The sequence below is a fragment of the Hyperolius riggenbachi genome, chromosome 5, assembly GCF_040937935.1.
Source record: "Hyperolius riggenbachi isolate aHypRig1 chromosome 5, aHypRig1.pri, whole genome shotgun sequence".
NCBI lineage: Eukaryota > Metazoa > Chordata > Amphibia > Anura > Hyperoliidae > Hyperolius > Hyperolius riggenbachi.
The window spans coordinates 281,306,404-281,323,501 of record NC_090650.1 but is presented as its reverse complement, the minus strand read 5'-3'; the positions used below and the strand labels follow the sequence as shown (position 1 = coordinate 281,323,501).

The following is a 17,098-nucleotide window of genomic DNA, read 5'->3' as shown; positions in this document are numbered from 1 at the left end:
TAACCTCGTCTCACCCTATATGAGAATAATCAATTAGTACAAAGCATAAGGGAGCCTTAGGTATATACAAAATGGTAGCAAAATTTTATTCCTATTACTTGCGTACAAAACACCCCAAAAGACACCCAATAAAAAATCCCACCCCTAAAACCACCGTAACCAACTGAATGCTTGGTCTGTGACCTGTAGAACATAATTGCAGTCCTGGAGTGCACTCCTATTTGAACCAGCGCTGTTATTTTTAAATCTTCAGGCCCATTCAGAGATCACAGCATATATGACAGCCAAGATAGTGTGGAGAGGGTATCTTCATCCTCAACCCGTATAGTTTCAAAGCATACCTCTAAACATTGTAGTTTTTACATGCGCATTACAGCCACGACTTGTGTCTAACCTCTCCAACCCTGTGTGGCAGCAGTAGCTTCAGGTAATAACTTTATAGCCTCCAACTCACGTGACCTTGCACGGAACAGTGCTCTTTCACCCCTCCAAGATGGTCTGGAGACCTGCAGTTGACAGCCGTTTTGCCGGCGGGGATGAGCTGCGAAATGGCGTGCTGTACGCTTGGCCGGGAGCAGAGCGAGAGGAAGTGCATGGAGGTACGGGGAGGACGCGGCACAGCCCACCTAGTTGGCGTCACAGGCGCACGTGACGCGTTTCATCCTATCGGATTTCATCAGACGTGTAACCCAGGTTACTCAAGCCTCCTATTTATGCTGGAAGCAAGCGGGTATAATATGTAAACGTATGCAAAACGCATATTAAAAGCAGAGTGTCTGGGTAAGTTCAAATGTTCATGCGGACCAGAGGTGGTGCATTTATTGTGAGTTTACAGAAAAGCCTTAATATTCATGTCACGATTGAGTCCCTGCGGGTACAGACTTCCGCATTCATATATCCAGAACGATTCTTTCCTTAATAGTGCCAAAAAGGAGAAAGCCCGAAAGGGAATGTATCGATGTGGTGGTTGTGACATGTGTAGACACGTGGATAGAACAGATGTGTTTTACAATTTTGACCGCTCCAGATCTTTTCATGTGAATGATTTCATTAACTGTTCTACTGAAAGAGTAATATATCAAATTAGATGCCCATGTGACCTCATTTACATTGGGAAAACCCATAGATCTCTTAGTGCCAGAATTGGCGAACATCTGTCAAATATTAGAAGCACAACAATTGAGAGAAAAAAACTAAACCCGTTGGCATTACATTTCAAAACTGTACATAACTCTGAAACTAAAGATTTGAAAGTAATGGGGATTTTCAAACTGAATATCAGCCCAAGAAGAGGCGACTATGATAACCAACTATTAAGGAAAGAATCGTTCTGGATATATGAATGCGGAAGTCTGTACCCGCAGGGACTCAATCGTGACATGAATATTAAGGCTTTTCTGTAAACTCACAATAAATGCACCACCTCTGGTCCGCATGAACATTTGAACTTACCCAGACACTCTGCTTTTAATATGCGTTTTGCATACGTTTACATATTATACCCGCTTGCTTCCAGCATAAATAGGAGGCTTGAGTAACCTGGGTTACACGTCTGATGAAATCCGATAGAATGAAACGCGTCACGTGCGCCTGTGACGCCAACTAGGTGGGCGGTGCTGCGTCCTCCCCGTACCTCCATGCGCTTCCTCTCGCTCTGCTCCCGGCCAAGCGTACAGCACGCCATTTCGCAGCTCATCCCCGCCGGCAAAACTGCTGTCAACTGCGGGTCTCCTGACCACCTTGGAGGGGTGAAAGAGCACTGTTCCGTGCAAGGTCACGTGAGTTGGAGGCTATAAAGTTATTACCTGAAGCTACTGCTGCCACACAGGGTTGGAGAGGTTAGACACAAGTCGTGGCTGTAATGCGCATGTAAAAACTACAATGTTTAGAGGTATGCTTTGAAACTATACGGGTTGAGGATGAAGATACCATCTCCACACTATCTTGGCTGTCATATATGCTGTGATCTCTGAATGGGCCTGAAGATTTAAAAATAACAGCGCTGGTTCAAATAGGAGTGCACTCCAGGACTGCAATTATCTTCTACAGGTCACAGACCAAGCATTCAGTTGGTTACGGTGGTTTTAGGGGTGGGATTTTTTATTGGGTGTCTTTTGGGGTGTTTTGTACGCAAGTAATAGGAATAAAATTTTGCTACCATTTTGTATATACCTAAGGCTCCCTTATGCTTTGTACTAAGCAACAAGCAGTTACCAGGCAGCAGTGAGAAGTTGTGAGAGTTTGAGAAGCATTCCACTGCCTATTAACAGTCCATAGAAATGAGGCCTAAATATGACCTTTGATTTATGCTTACTAATATGTTGTATACCATCTTCACAAATTATCCAGCATCACAGTACCTACAAGGCCCATAACCTCCTTAGCAATAATCCTGAGCGAGTTATATGCAGGAGCTGCTGCAGTTCTCTTTGTGGTAAACCTTGTGAAAAAATTGCACGGCTTCTAGACCTTGAATCTGGAAATAATCATGATGCTAGGGAGGTTAAAAATGGCCACACCAACAGCATTCTGTTAGGACAATGTTGGTGTTCTCTTTCACTGGAAGCTTCACAAGTCCATAAGAACACTATTTCACAACACTTCATCTGGAATCTTCCACCAAGCACACATTAGACAATCAGATTCTCATATTATTGATTTATAAAGTGCCAAAATATTCCATGGTGTTATACAAAGACGTAAAGTAGTTCTGCAGAGAAATCTGAAGCTTTGTTTTGTCCCACCTAAAGTGAGGATGACTCTTCAGTTGTGCATTTCTAATAATATTGTCCTAGCATTGTGATGGGCATCTGCTTGCAGTGGAGGTTCCTACAGCTTGAAAACCATACTAAACCCAAAACTATTGTGTAGATGGATTTGAGTGCAACTTGCATGTTGCATAAAATTACAAGCCAAGTAGACCAGCACCCAATGGGGAGAGGACATGTGCTAAGCAGAGTAGATCTTGTGATCCTCCGGGGTCAGTAGCATTCAAAGGAGCAGTCCGCAGCACCACATCATGTATTAAAGCTCTTTTATTAGTATGAAAGTTAAGATAGCCATAAGCAGCGACAGACGCGGTTTCAAACAGACTTGTCCTTTTTGAAGCTGTGTAGCTTCTGTTAACATTACATTAACTGGAAACAGCATTGTATTGATACTTGTTACTGATTGGATATGTTCAGCAACTATTATAAATTGTGTGTAGTGAGGAGCACATTAACTAACTAGATTTTTTTTTTTTTTTACTTCTTTCTACAGATGTAGTTCTTTCCTTGGGAACTCCTCTGCCCCGAAGAAGCCTCAAGCAAAACAAAAGAAGATGCACAACATGGGCCATAAAAGTAGCAGTAATTCCAAAGAACCACAGCCAGAAAGGGTAGAAGAAATATATGCAGCCTTAAAAAATGGCCTAGAGTAAGTGGTGACCCTTTAACAATATACGGTACTTATTCTTCTGTAACCAAGTTATAATAGACTGGCTACACAGTATTCATATACATGCTCTGGCTTATAACAAAAGTGTGCAACGTGTTGGGAGTGTAGTACCGACTCTGTTTCAGTGGGCAATCCCAAGTCATACCACAGCTCAAAATAGTAAGGGCCCGTTCAGATCAGAAATGCGGATGGCCATGCGTGCGGAAACGCGTGCGGACCGCAACGCGTACGAACGCATGGCCATCCGCGTTTGTGTGCGTTGCGTGGCTGACCCCATCACTGAAAGTGAATGGGACAGCCACGCGTTTTTGCAAAATCTGCGTGCAGCATGCGTCCCCGGACCGCACAGGTCCGGAACGCATGCAGTGTGAACATCAGACATTGCACTCTATGCAATGTCTGATGTCGTGCGTTTTGGCCACCTGCACGCGTTTCCAAAACGCGGCTGGAAACGCGTGCAGTGTGAACGGGCCCTAAAGATCTCCTGTACTGTTCACAAACCTTTTACTGTGGTTAACTTAACATGTGAGAGATGGATTGGTAAGCCTCTTGGGTTATATTCGCCACACAACAGATGTGCAGAGGCTCCAAATTTATCATAAAAAAACAATCTAATGGATTGCAAGTACTCAAACCAGCTGAGGTGAAGCACCACTTGCAATTTGGGACCCCATTCAGCATGAGCAATCTTGTACATTTGTAAGCAAAGAGATGAAATGCAGACAATCCTTGCTAGTAATTTCCAGGATAAGCAAGGTGTCATGAGAAGTATCCTTATTCCAACTGCCAGTGTGACAACGCCTTAACGAAAAAGTTAGGGCATGTGTACATGTAAATGTTTTATTTTGAGTCCAACAGGACCTTCTGGAGCACTTTGGGTGCATCTGAAATAAACTGTTTGAATTTTGAGTGTCATGTTATGGAGTTTGCTCTGGAAAAGCTTATGGTGCCCATACATGGTACAATTTTTCATTTTTTTCGATTAGATAATTTTGTTTAATAATTCCGTTAGAGCGAATATAAAGATTTTTCCAACATGTTTGTTCAGTTTTATCAAATAAACTGGATAATCGTTCGTTTTTCTTGATCGAAAAAAGATTCTTTTTGACTTTCATTAGATTCGATTGTTTTGGTCGAAAGAACAGGAAAATCAAACTTTTTTATTGTACCATGCATGGGCACCAATAGATTGTGATGTACTCTCTAAACATCTGTATAGTATTAGCATTTGAAGCCCATTGTTGATTATACTAAACTTAATTGGGGGCCTTGAACAAACAAAGTGGATCTGAAATAAACTTTTACACATTGCATAGTTGTGTTCCTTTCATATAGTTTATAGGGCATTCCTCAAGTCAAATACTTTTTTTGTTTTGTTGTAATACTCTAATTCCCTATAAACTAAACGAGCCTCACCCACAGCTCCTTTTGTGCCTTGGCACTGTAGCAAGGGCTTATGGGAACTCAGTCTGGGCAGAAGGAGGAGGAGGTTACTAGCCATTGATTTCAGAGGCAGAGGGGAGGAGGGAGGAGGAGTGGGGACTGAATTTACACACAGACAAGCTGATAGCATCTCCAGCCCTCAGGCCAATGTGACAAACAGAACATGGCTGCCCTCGTATCACAGGAATAAATAATCATAAACTTTTGAAGCTGTTTGCAGCTAGGTATGCTGTGTAAACTATCTAAACTTTAGATAAGATGTATAGACAAGTTACTTGTTACAGTTAGTTTTTCATCTCGGATCTGCTTTAACTGCTATTTAGGCACACTTTAAATGCTATGCAAATACAAATTAATCAAAAGCAAGTGAGTGCAGCAGCCGAACCAGGCTATCAATTCAGGACCCTTGGCACTAGGTAGCACCACTGCTTTTTCATGTTTGTTTTTAGAAATGGGGTCCTGCAGGAACCTGCTTGTAGATCGCTGTAACTGACGAAGTTCATTCATAGTGCATATAGAATCGCATTCTTCCATAACGATTAACTCTTACACTGCAGAAGTATTGCAAGTAAAGCATGGGTTGGCTCCTTTGTGAGAAGCACTAGCAAATTTTAGTAGATATTATTACTCTATATATTACTGGTGGAACACACACCCGCTTCATATGCCTATTTGATAAAATTGTCCTGCCAGGTTCTGATGAAATTATAGCAGTGAATGCTTTGCAGGAGAGGGTTGGCTCCTATTTCTATTACGTATTGACAAATTACGCTGCCATTATAGTCCCTAATGAGATATTTTGCTTTTGCATTATATATTGTTTTCACCTCTGCTTAGTGGTGTTTAATTTCTCTTGATAGTGAGTATCTGGAAGTTCATCAGACTGAACTAGACAAGCTGACTGCCCAGCTCAAAGACATGAAGAGAAATTCAAGACTAGTAAGTTGCCATAACTGGAGTGTGAGTAATCATCACTGTGTGGGTCTTGTACTAAACGTTGTAAACGACTCTCGCCATCATTAACACTTGTGTTTACAAGCCAGCGTTTTATAATTACCGTAGATGTTGACTGGCTACTACCCCCTGCCGAAAATTCCTTGGCATTTGTTTGCACTTGATTGTAATTTGAAGCAATTATTTACTTTTTTTTCTTTTTCTCTAAACAGGGTGTTCTTTATGATCTGGACAAGGTAAGCTTCTGTTGACTTAATAAACTAAAACAAATTTTATACTATTAAAATTAATGCTAACTGTTTAATTCCAGTTAAAGAACTCCCCCTTGTACGTTCCAGGGTGGGAGAGTAGCTGAACTCTGGGTAACAGCTGTGAATCCAGTTAGCAGCCGTGTTGTTGCTAGGCATAGGTAAGGGTAAGTTAGTGCTACACATAGATGAAGTAGAGGTTAGTGTGAAGATGGGAGAAGATAAGGCAATAGTAGACTATCAGTAATATTACTGATATTCTTCTATCGGCCATAGGTGATAGTAGAGCAGTGGTAACGATACCAATACTATCGGCAACATCTCCTACCCAATTTAACTTGCGCTGCTTTTAAATGTACGTTTTGAAATGGGTCTGCTTTAGTACATAATATAACATATGACCCTAAACAGTCTGCTTCACAAACTATAATTGTCATTTAAGCAGGATTTTTCTGAATCCACTCCTTTAGTAATTTTTGAATTGATATTTACCATCTTATTACCAGATAACTGTTTTGTTTATAAGGATAAACTCTTGATTCCTTTTCAGGCCTCTTGCACACTACATGCGATTCCGATTTGCGTTTTTTAATTGATTTTAACATGCAATTCCGAATTTTTAATCGGTAGTGCATACTGCATTTTTTCTTTTTGTTTTAATAGCATCCAGGGAAAATCAGAATTGCAAATTGGGTTTTCAGTGTGCAGGGGGCCTCAGACTGATGGGCTGGCTTACTAGCAAAAGCACATGCATGTGACCCTGTCAGTTATGGGGTAGGACTTGAGATTTTTTACTGTCATCCTAATATGGACTAGCATCAAACCTTGGAAAGCTATCTGCTTGCATATTAGCCCTCTTTTAATGCATCCTGTCATTGTACAGACTCTTAACCACCCTGTCGTTCTATTAAGATCGCCAGGGCGGCTGCGGGAGTTTTTTTTTTTTTTTTTTATAAGAGGGCGCTCCTGCCGCGTACTTCTGATCACCTCCGGCAATCCGAAGTAATAAGAAGGGCCGCGATGAGCGGCCCTCCTTGTGTTGCTTTTCTCGTCGCCATGGCACGAGCGGAGTGACGTCATGGACAGCGTCAGCCGCCTCCGATCCAGCCCTTAGCGCTGGCCGGAACTGACTGGTCCGGCTGCGCAGGGCTCGGGCGGCTGGGGGGACCCTCTTTCGCCGCTGCTGCGGCGGCGATTAGGTAGCACACGCGGCTGGCAAAGTGCCGGCTGCGTGTGCACCTTTTATATTTGCCGCAAATCGGCCCAGCAGGGCCTGAGTGGCACCCTCCGGCAGTAATGGACAAGCTAAGGAGGTTAAGGCCCGGTTCACATTAGCATTTTTCTGCGGATTGGAACCGGAATGTATACTGTACAAACGGAACGGATATGTATGGATCCAAAGTTAACATATGGATCCATTCACATGTGTCCGTTAGTACGGATACGTTCCGATCCACGGACCTAAAAATTGCTGCAGGCCCTAATTTTCCGGACCTGTCTAGCAGAACAGATCCAGACAAAAAAATGCAGCAGCATTGGGGCAGCAGTGAAGAAACTGACCGTTCCACGATGGATGGGATTACGGAACGTGGGGGTTATTTCTTATCTATGTAAATCTGCACTGAACAAATCCTAGTCTATAGCTGTTCTCAGTAGTTGGCAATATAGTTTAGATGGCGAACAAGTCTGTAAGTAGTGCAACCACACACACTTCTACCGAACTACTTCAGCACACGAGTCCTACAAATAATAGTTCTGCACACTATACGCCGTATAAATAACAGTTGTAAATTGGTAAAACAGATCTAACTATCTCTCCCTGAAGCATACACTGATCTTCCTACCTGTATATCTAGATGCTGCTATTGCATAGAGAATGCAAGATAGAGTGAAAAACGCTCCCTCTGTCCACCCCTCTTAATATCTGTCTCTGGTGGGGTCTTTTCTCATTGGCTGATGGGCCTTGCGGTGCATCCTGGGAGTAGATAGTTCTCTCAGCAGACACCCATTCCATGCTTCCCGCCAACATTTTGGTGCTGTGATTTTTAATTTAACCACTTTCCCCTTTACTACAGTATATCTACGTCAGCTGTGGCTTCCCCCAAGCCACAGCCACGTAGATAAACGTTCCTACTTTGAACTGCTGCTGGGAGTGATCAGGCACGCCCCCGTACACGCCCCCCTGCATTTACTATTCATTACTAATTGGTCCAAGGGAAAAAGCTTTCCCTGAGCCAATTAGAGCACTCCCGAGAAATGAATGAACACTGCTGTAGCCAATAGCAGTGTTCATTCATTAGGATGTAAACCATGCCTTGTGCACAGGCTGTGCACGATCTAAAGTATTTCCCCACATCCCTATGTATCTAGCATGAATGGTTGTTGGGAACTGAAGCTCCCAAGACCATTCAGAGTGCCCCCCTTCATGATTGATCACCGCTGCAGCCAGAAGCAGTGATCAATCATAATAAAAATAGACTGCTGCGAGCGATCGGGCGCGCCCCCGCGCGTGCACGCTGCCACTGGTATGGGAACATTGTTCCCTGTATTCAAACTTGCCCCCCCTTGGTGATCGATCACTGCTACAGCCAAAAGCAGTGATCGATCAAATCTGCAGAAAAGTAAACATTGCCTGGCTTGAGCAGGCGCGCTTAGGCGCGTGCACGCGCGCGCCCATGCGCGCCCATGCTTGCCTGTCACTCTGGAGTGTCCCCATGCAATAAAGTTTGATCGATCACTGCTGCAGTGATCGATCATGCCCCTGTACCTGCTGATCTGCCCCATCTGATCCTGGCTCCTGTGATCTGCCCCATCTGATCCTGGCTCCTGTGTTGTGCACAAGTGCTTCTCCTCCAGGCCTCCCCTTGAATTGGTTACTGGGAGAATTTCTTCCCAGAACCAATCAAATCATAGTAGATTTGAATGATCACTGTTGTGACCAATCACAGTGATCATTCTGTGTGATGCAGCCCCACCTACTGTCCCAAGTATGAATTGCCAATCAGATTGCCTCTTATAAGATTGATTGCTGCTGCAGCCAATGGCAGTAATCATTCTTATAAAAGTAACAAAAATATTTACAAAGTATCTTCAAGTGCTCAGTTACCTCAGAAGCCTGTCATTCTGTCTTCTGATGTGACTGAGGTGACAGGAGAGCTGCTGCAGTGTATTTGCAGAGATTTAGGTACATTCTTTTTATAAATACCAGTTTCCATACCCTATACCAATTAACCCCATAACTCCCAGAGTCAGTCATCTTTTCCTCCACATTTTTTTAAATTGACACCCCCCCCCCCCAAAAAAAAAACAAACAAAAAAAAACCCCTTTTTGTACTTTCCTGCCTACCACTAAAAATGGCGAAGAGACACTATACAGTAGAGGAGGCACTGGTCATTCTCCAAACCAGCAGTACAAGTGAAGAGGAAAGTGGAGAGGAATCAGGCACTGACTGGCTCCCTGACAATGAGTCGCTAACAGGCAGTGACTCCAGTTCTGAATACGTAGGGCCACCGGCTAAGAAAGTTGTGAGAGGGGTGCAGTCTGCGATCGCTGTTCCTGCCATCAGCAGCGACTCTGGGGATGAAGGGCCATCAAATCTAATAGAAAGGAGGAAAGCGGGCAGTTTGGCTGGAACCAGTGGCGATAATGAAGATGGTCCAGGGGCAGTAAGGCAGACCACACAGCCAAGGGTACCTGAGGGAGATGATGTGCCACGTGACAATACTCACCTTCTCTGGTTTCCGGCAAACATGAAAGAACCCAGTATTCCCCCATTCACTGCAGCAAGTGGGATATTAGTGGACACCTCAGATATAACACCACTAGACTATTTTCAACTGTTTTTAACAGAATCCTTCTTGCAAGATATTGTTGACCAGACTAATATTTATGCGGAACAATTTTCAGCTGCTAACCCCACTGCTTACTACACATTTAAATGGAAACCAACAACAGTACCCGAGCTTAAAGTTTTCCTCGGACTCACTTTCAATATGGGCCAAACACACAAACCACAACTACGGCTGTACTGGTGTAAAGAATCGATTCACTCTATGCCCATCTATCAGGCAACAATGACCCGAGGTCGTTATGAACAGCTGATGAGGTTTCTGCATTTCAATAATAATGCAAACGCCGTTAAGCGCAGTGACCCATCCTTTGATCGTCTTTTCAAACTAAGACCTCTTCTGAACCACCTCAACCAAAAATTTCCTGAAGTTTATATGCCCGGCCGAGAAATTGTAGTGGATGAGTCCCTTGTGCCCTTTCACGGCAGGCTCGCCATGAAGCAGTATATTCCCAGTAAGCGGGCCAGGTACGGGGTTAAACTGTACAAATTATGTGAAAGTGGCACTGGATACACTTATTCCTTTCGGGTATATGAGGGAAAAGATAGCTCGTTGGAGCCTGCTGGGTGCCCGCCAGACATGGGTACTAGCGGAAAAATAGTTGTGGACCTGGTTAATCCCCTTTTACATAAAGGGTACCACCTGTATGTGGACAATTTTTACAGTGGTGTTCCACTTTTTAAGTTTCTTTATACAGCACAGACTATGGCCTGTGGCACTGTGAGGCTAAATCGAAAAGGTCTGCCATCACAGGTCCTAAACAAAAAATTAAAAAGGGGGGAATCCTGCAGTCTCCGAAGCAATGAGCTTCTCTCTTTAAAATACAAGGACAAAAGGGATGTCCTGATGCTATCGACCATCCACACGGAGGCTACCATGACATGTCAAAGTCGAAGACAGCAAATCCAAAAGCCAGTGGCCATCGCAGAATACAGTCAATACATGGGTGCTGTTGACTTTTCAGACCAAATGATGGCACCATATTTGATCCTAAGAAAGACCAGGGCCTGGTACAAAAAAGTAGGAATTTACCTCCTGCAAATGGCCATGTATAATTCCTATGTTATCTTCAAAAAATCAGGCCATGGGGACTCCTATCTTAAGTTCCAAGAACAAATAATAACTTCGCTGATTTTTGAATCTGGATATAAAGCCCAAACCACAGATCAAGATTGTGAGGACGTTGCACGACTTCGTGACAAGCATTTTCCTGCGCCAATCCCCCCCTACTCCATCCAAACCGTATCCTCAAAGAAGATGTAAAATTTGTAGCAAACATCACATGAGAAGAGATTCCAGATATTATTGTCCACAATGTGCATCCAAACCTGCCCTGTGCCTTAAAGACTGCTTTGAAGTGTACCACACACTCCATAAGTATTAGATTATTTCATTTTTCATCTTTCAAATGAACTGTGCAAACTTGATACTTTTGACAATCTGGCTCCTGACCCCGGGCCTGGTTGACAACGATTCTCTGGCTCCTGACCCCTGGCCTGGCTGACGACGATTCTCTGGCTCCTGACCCCTGGCCTGGTTGATGACGATTCTCTGGCTCCTGACCCCTGGCCTGGCTGACTAAGACTCTCCGGCTTTTGATTTGTGGACTGGCTGATGAAGATTCTCTGGCTTTTGACCCCTGGCCTGGCTGACAACGATTCTCTGGCTCTTGATCCCTGGCCTGGCCGATGATGATTCTCTGGCTCTTGATCCCTGGCCTGGCCGATGATGATTCTCTGGCTTTTGACCCCTGGCCTGGCTGACGAAGATTCTCTGGCTTTTGACCCCTGGCCTGGCTGAGGACGATTCTCTGGCTTTTGACCCCTGGTATGGCTGCTGAACACCCTCTGACCCCTGGCATGGCTGCCAAACATCAGCTGACCTCTGTAATGGCTGCTAACCAACCTCTAGCTTCCAGGATTCTACAGTTTCTACAATGGTGAGTACCACTGTGTTTGTGTTTTTGTTTAGAGACTTTGCTGTACTCGCATGTAGTATGAGAGCTTGCCTGTACAATCTGTTCATAGTATTCACAATCTGTTAGCCCTCACACTATATAGAATTGTTAAAATTAGCCAATCAAAATTCAATGCATGTACCAGTATGTACCTCAGTATGCTTTGCTGGAACACACTTTCAGTTATGATTGGCCAATCACTGACCAATTTTATTACTTTTATGTAGTATGAGGGTTTACCTACACAATCTGCTCGTAATATTCAATATTTGTTGACTCTCATACTACATAGAGGTGGTCAAATTGGTCAGCGATTGGCCAATTATAATTGAAAGTGTGTACTAAGCTGAAAAAAAAAAAGAATGTCACTTTGTTGAGAAAAACGGCCTTGAAAAAGCCATTGGTGCTAATTGTGGTTTACAGTCTGCTGTGTACCAAAAAAAGATCAGATTATGTATATGATATATCATTTTAACCGTAACAAGCAAGGGAATAGAATTTGAGGTGCTTTAGGGCTGAGGCCTATGTCATGCGAATTATTTTTGGTGACAAATTGTAAAAAATTGTACAAAAATACCATTTTAAAAGTTATGGTGCAATTTCAGCAAAACCACGTAAGTCCAAATGTTACAAAATATATATTTCTGAGTAGGCCGGGGTCTCTGGTTTTCAGAATGGTGACATTTATGGCTTTTCTTGATTGTTCAGAAACTCCATGGGCTTTGCTAAGAAAGAATGACTGTATTACTTTTGGTTCAAAAAATAGCCTTGACAAATCCATTGGTGCTACATGTGGTTAACAGTGTGCTGTGTGCCCAAAAAGCTATCTGATTATGTGTATAGGGTATCATTTTAACCGTGACAAGTGAGAGAATAGAATTTGTGGGGTTTGGGAGTTGAGGCGTCTGTCATATGATTTTTTGGGGGAGCCAAAATGAAAAAAAACTGTAAAAAAAACACATTTTCAAAGTTATGGTGCAATTTCAGCAAAACCGTATAAGTCCAAATGTTACTATATATATATATATATATATATATATATATATATATATATATATATATATATCTCTATATATATATATATATATATATATATATATATATATATATCTCTCTCTATATATATATATATATATATATATATATATATATATATATATATATATATATATATATATATATATATATATATATCTATATATATATATATCTATCTATCTGAGTAGGCCTGGGTCTCTAGTTTTCAGAATGGTGACATTTATGGCTTTTCTTGATTGCTCAGACGCTTCCTGGGCTTTGCTAAGAAAGAATGACTGTATTACTTTTGGTTCAAAAAATAGCCTTGAAAAATCCATTGGTGCTACATGTGGTTAGCAGTGTGCTGTGTGCCCAAAAAGCTATCTGATTATGTGTATAGGGGATCATTTTAAACATGACAAGCGAGAGAATAGAATTTGTGAGGTTTGTGAGTTTAGTCCTCTGTCATATTTTTTTTTAGCAGCAAACTGAATGAAAAGTAATAAAAGTGTTATTTTCCTATACTCTGCACCAAAATGAAACACTTGTAAAAAAAAACCCAAAAAGACAGAATTAAAAACAGAATACATAAAAAGTTTCCTTAGAGACTCAGCTTGTTAAATATCTATGTCATGTGGGTGTGTTACTGTGATATTTGCAAATAAGATCTTGTAATTACTGAAAGAGTACAATGAGAAAACCAAAAACACAAAATGGAAAAAATACACCTTTATTTCCAAGGAAAATAATGTCAGCATACATTATACTAGGGACATAATTTAAATGTCGTGATAACCAGGAAACATAGGCAGATAAAATGTGGGTTTTATGCACAGTACCAGTGTTTATTTTAAAACTATAGGGGATGGAATTGGAGACAAAAGTGCGTTTTTTCATTTTTTTCCCTTGTTTTTCCCTTTAAAATGCATAGAAAATGAAGTAATTACTGAAAACAAATCTAACCTCAAAAAAGCCTAATTGGTGGTGAAAAAAACAAGATATATATCATTTAGGTGTCATAAGCAGGGATAAAGTTATTGCTGATTGAATAGGGACACAGCTAAATCGTCAAAACTGCTCTGGTCAATAAGGGGAAAACAAGGTCTGGATGCGAAGTGGTTAAAACGCCACCCCACCCACCAAAGAATCATAGCAATCACTGAGTTAGTAGATTGTTAGAGACGTGTTATGTGGAAATTGGTCTTCGAGAACAGTAAGAACAGTTCATTATAAAAACACTTGCGACACACACTTCTTCAAAGATGATGAAACAAATCCTTCCTTTTTCTTTTAAAATGCAGCTTGCGGCTAGGTGTGTGGAAATATTCTCTACAGCAGGAGATTCTGTAGTGTCCACTATCTCTTGCCTATAGGCCACCATGGCAGAATTTTGAATGTGTAACTTTAAAGAGACTCTGTAACGACAAAAAGATCCCCTGGGGGGTACTCACCTCGGGTGGGGGAAGCCTCAGGATCCTAATGAGGCTTCCCACGCCGTCCTCTGTCCCACGGAGGTCTCGCTGCAGCCCTCCGAACAGCCGGCGACTGTGCCGACTGTTCAATTCAATATTTACCTTTGCAGGCTCCAGCGGGGGCGCTGTGGCTGCTTTCGCTCCGAAGGAGGCGGAAATACCCGATCTCAGTCGGGTCCGCTCTACTGCGCAGGCGCCGGAGACTTGCGCCTGCGCAGTAGAGCGGACCCGACTGAGATCGGGTATTTCCGCCTCCTTCGGAGCGAAAGCAGCCAGAGCGCCTGCGCAGGAGCCTGCAAAGGTAAATATTACGTCACCGCTGTACGGAGGGCTACAGCGAGACCCCCGAGGGACGGCAGACGGCGTGGGAAGCCTCATTAGGATCCTGAGGCTTCCCCCATCCGAGGTGAGTACCCCCCAGGGGACGTTTTAACGTTACAGATTCTCTTTAACTTCAGTTAGTTCATTAATATATTTTGACATTATTCCATAAGCCATCCAGAGTTATTAGCCGTCCATGCATGTGTGTCAGGAACAGAGGCCTCTGCCGAAAGGTTTATGGGGGGGAAGAGGGGCACCATGTTGAAAAAAATGGGTGTGGCCATCAATTAAAACTCTGACAGCGACAACTTCCTGGTGGTTGGGTGGACACATGCGCAGCCCAGTGAGAAGAGCCGATGTCAAAGGTCACTTCTCGCATGTTGCTGCAAAACTCCACCAGCTTCATTTGGGCGGGGGGGGGGGAGGGGGGAAGGGGTGGTGTCAGGATACACCATGGTCAGGATACCCCATTTTTCTGAACAATTCATGCAGTAAACATTGCCTAAAATGTTATAACCATAGTATGCAGATCTCCAAAAGAGCTAGCATCAAAATAAGAATATATAGAGTGTAATTTTAAAATAGTATTGTGCTTTCAGTCATTTGTATACATGTTCTATATATGCATGTAAGTTTCTCAGCAGGAGAACACTATTTATACTTCTGTAAAGTAATAAATGTGGAAGTGGAGTACACAGCTAATAACGAGCTGCAGAGAAGCGAACTCATTATTGTAAAGCCAAGCTGACAGCACACTTTTTTTGTTTAGTGTGGAAGTTTGGAAGTTTGTCAGGTTTCCCTATCAGGCTGCGTCCCATTTAGAAAAATCCTTTAGAAATGTTCTATTGACAGTTACTGAACACAGGAAGTTCAGGGAAATCACCTTAATGGCAAACCAGCTACATGGCCAGGCTGAGACAGAGGCTAAAGAGGCCCTAGCCTTGCGTTCAGCAGTGAGGGCTCATTTCCACTGTCGCAAAATTCGCATGCGTTTTTGGCATGCAAATTCGCATAGCAATACAAGTGAATGGAACTGTTTCCACTTGTCAGGATTCCTTTGCGTTTTTCTGTGCAGAAAAAATTCAGATGGCAGAGCCATCAGAATTCGCATACCGCTATGCGAATCGCATACAATGTATTTAATTGGAAATTCGCATGAGGTTTGGGTATGTGAATTTTCATGCAAATTCGTATAGAAACAATGGAAAAGCACACCAGCACTGCCATGGTTAAATTCGCATACATCGTCATCCATGCAAATTCGCAAGTAAATTCGCATAGACCTGCATGCGAAATTCGCATCCGCATGCAAATTTTTACCGCGGCGATTCGCACCGAACAAGTGGAAATGCAGCCTATGAGAGGGTGTTGGGGGGGGGGGGGGGGGGGAGAGAGATTTAACTCATTTAAATCAATGCAGGCTTGGCTGCAAATAGCTGAACAGCAGAGAAACCTGCTGTACTGCAGAGCCCAAATGAGCTCTTATCCTTTGCTGTCAATAAGCCGAATGAATGGCTGAGACTGACAGATGACATCTGTGCCAGGCCCTTGATTTGGTGAAACTAGTGGCAGCGTTAGGGCCCTTTCACACGGGCAGCTGAAAAGCGGTGAAGTCACCACCTGTCAGCTGCTCTCCTGCACCAGCCGGGTGCTTGTTAGCCCCCAGTAGCGGCGTGTACAGACTGGCCTTCCCAAGGAATGAGATCTGAGCGCTGCTGCAGCCACGCTCAGACTTGTCATGTGGAGTTCCCCGGTCGCCCAGTAATGCCACCGTGTGTCAATGCTTGACACGTGTAGTATTACAACAGTTGCAATCCAGCTACAGTTAAATTGCACCCGATTTTCACTTTGGGGGCAGCAGACGGGAGGCTGAACTGCTCGCAAACGCGCAGTTCAACCACCTGTCTGGAAGGGGCCTTTGAAGGGCAGTTGAGACAAAGGCAGTTTAGCGTGTCTACATGTACTCCTGTTAATGGGGTAGGGATGAATGAGAAGCATATCTTTGTCAGCTTGACTAATGGTACGTACATACTTGCGACTATGGTCACTTGTCAGCAGACCAATCGTTAAGCTGCTGTTTCAATCGGGTAAAGAACTTTACCAAACGATCGTTAAGTACAATGACGAACGAACTATATTGGCACGATGAGAAAATCCAACAGGACTGATCATTTTGAATGACAAACGTTACAAAACTAGAGTGTACAGTTCTCTGCCTAGCATGATTGTTACAAAGGCCAATGCGCATGCGTTGGATTTTGGCCAGCTTCCGTACTTCCTATAAAGATTGTTACATTGCAAATTTCAAATAAACTTAGTTTGCAAGTTAACTATCATATATTTGTATCTACTGTAACCCCATGTTTGTGTTTTTTTTTCCTTTTTAATTTATATAAATA

General features: G+C 42.9%; 1 protein-coding gene across 6 annotated transcripts in view; it reads left to right on the top strand.

Moving 5' to 3' along the window:
• Positions 1–17,098, top strand: part of RIPOR2 (RHO family interacting cell polarization regulator 2) — a 237,940-nt gene that overhangs the window by 96,941 nt on the left and 123,901 nt on the right. For all 6 annotated transcript variants that reach the window (XM_068236991.1, XM_068236989.1, XM_068236990.1 and 3 more), the window contains exons 3-5: positions 3,262–3,417; positions 5,742–5,820; positions 6,048–6,071. In XM_068236991.1, the coding sequence (XP_068093092.1) occupies positions 3,262–3,417; positions 5,742–5,820; positions 6,048–6,071 (259 nt within the window). The remainder of the gene's footprint in view (positions 1–3,261; positions 3,418–5,741; positions 5,821–6,047; positions 6,072–17,098) is intronic.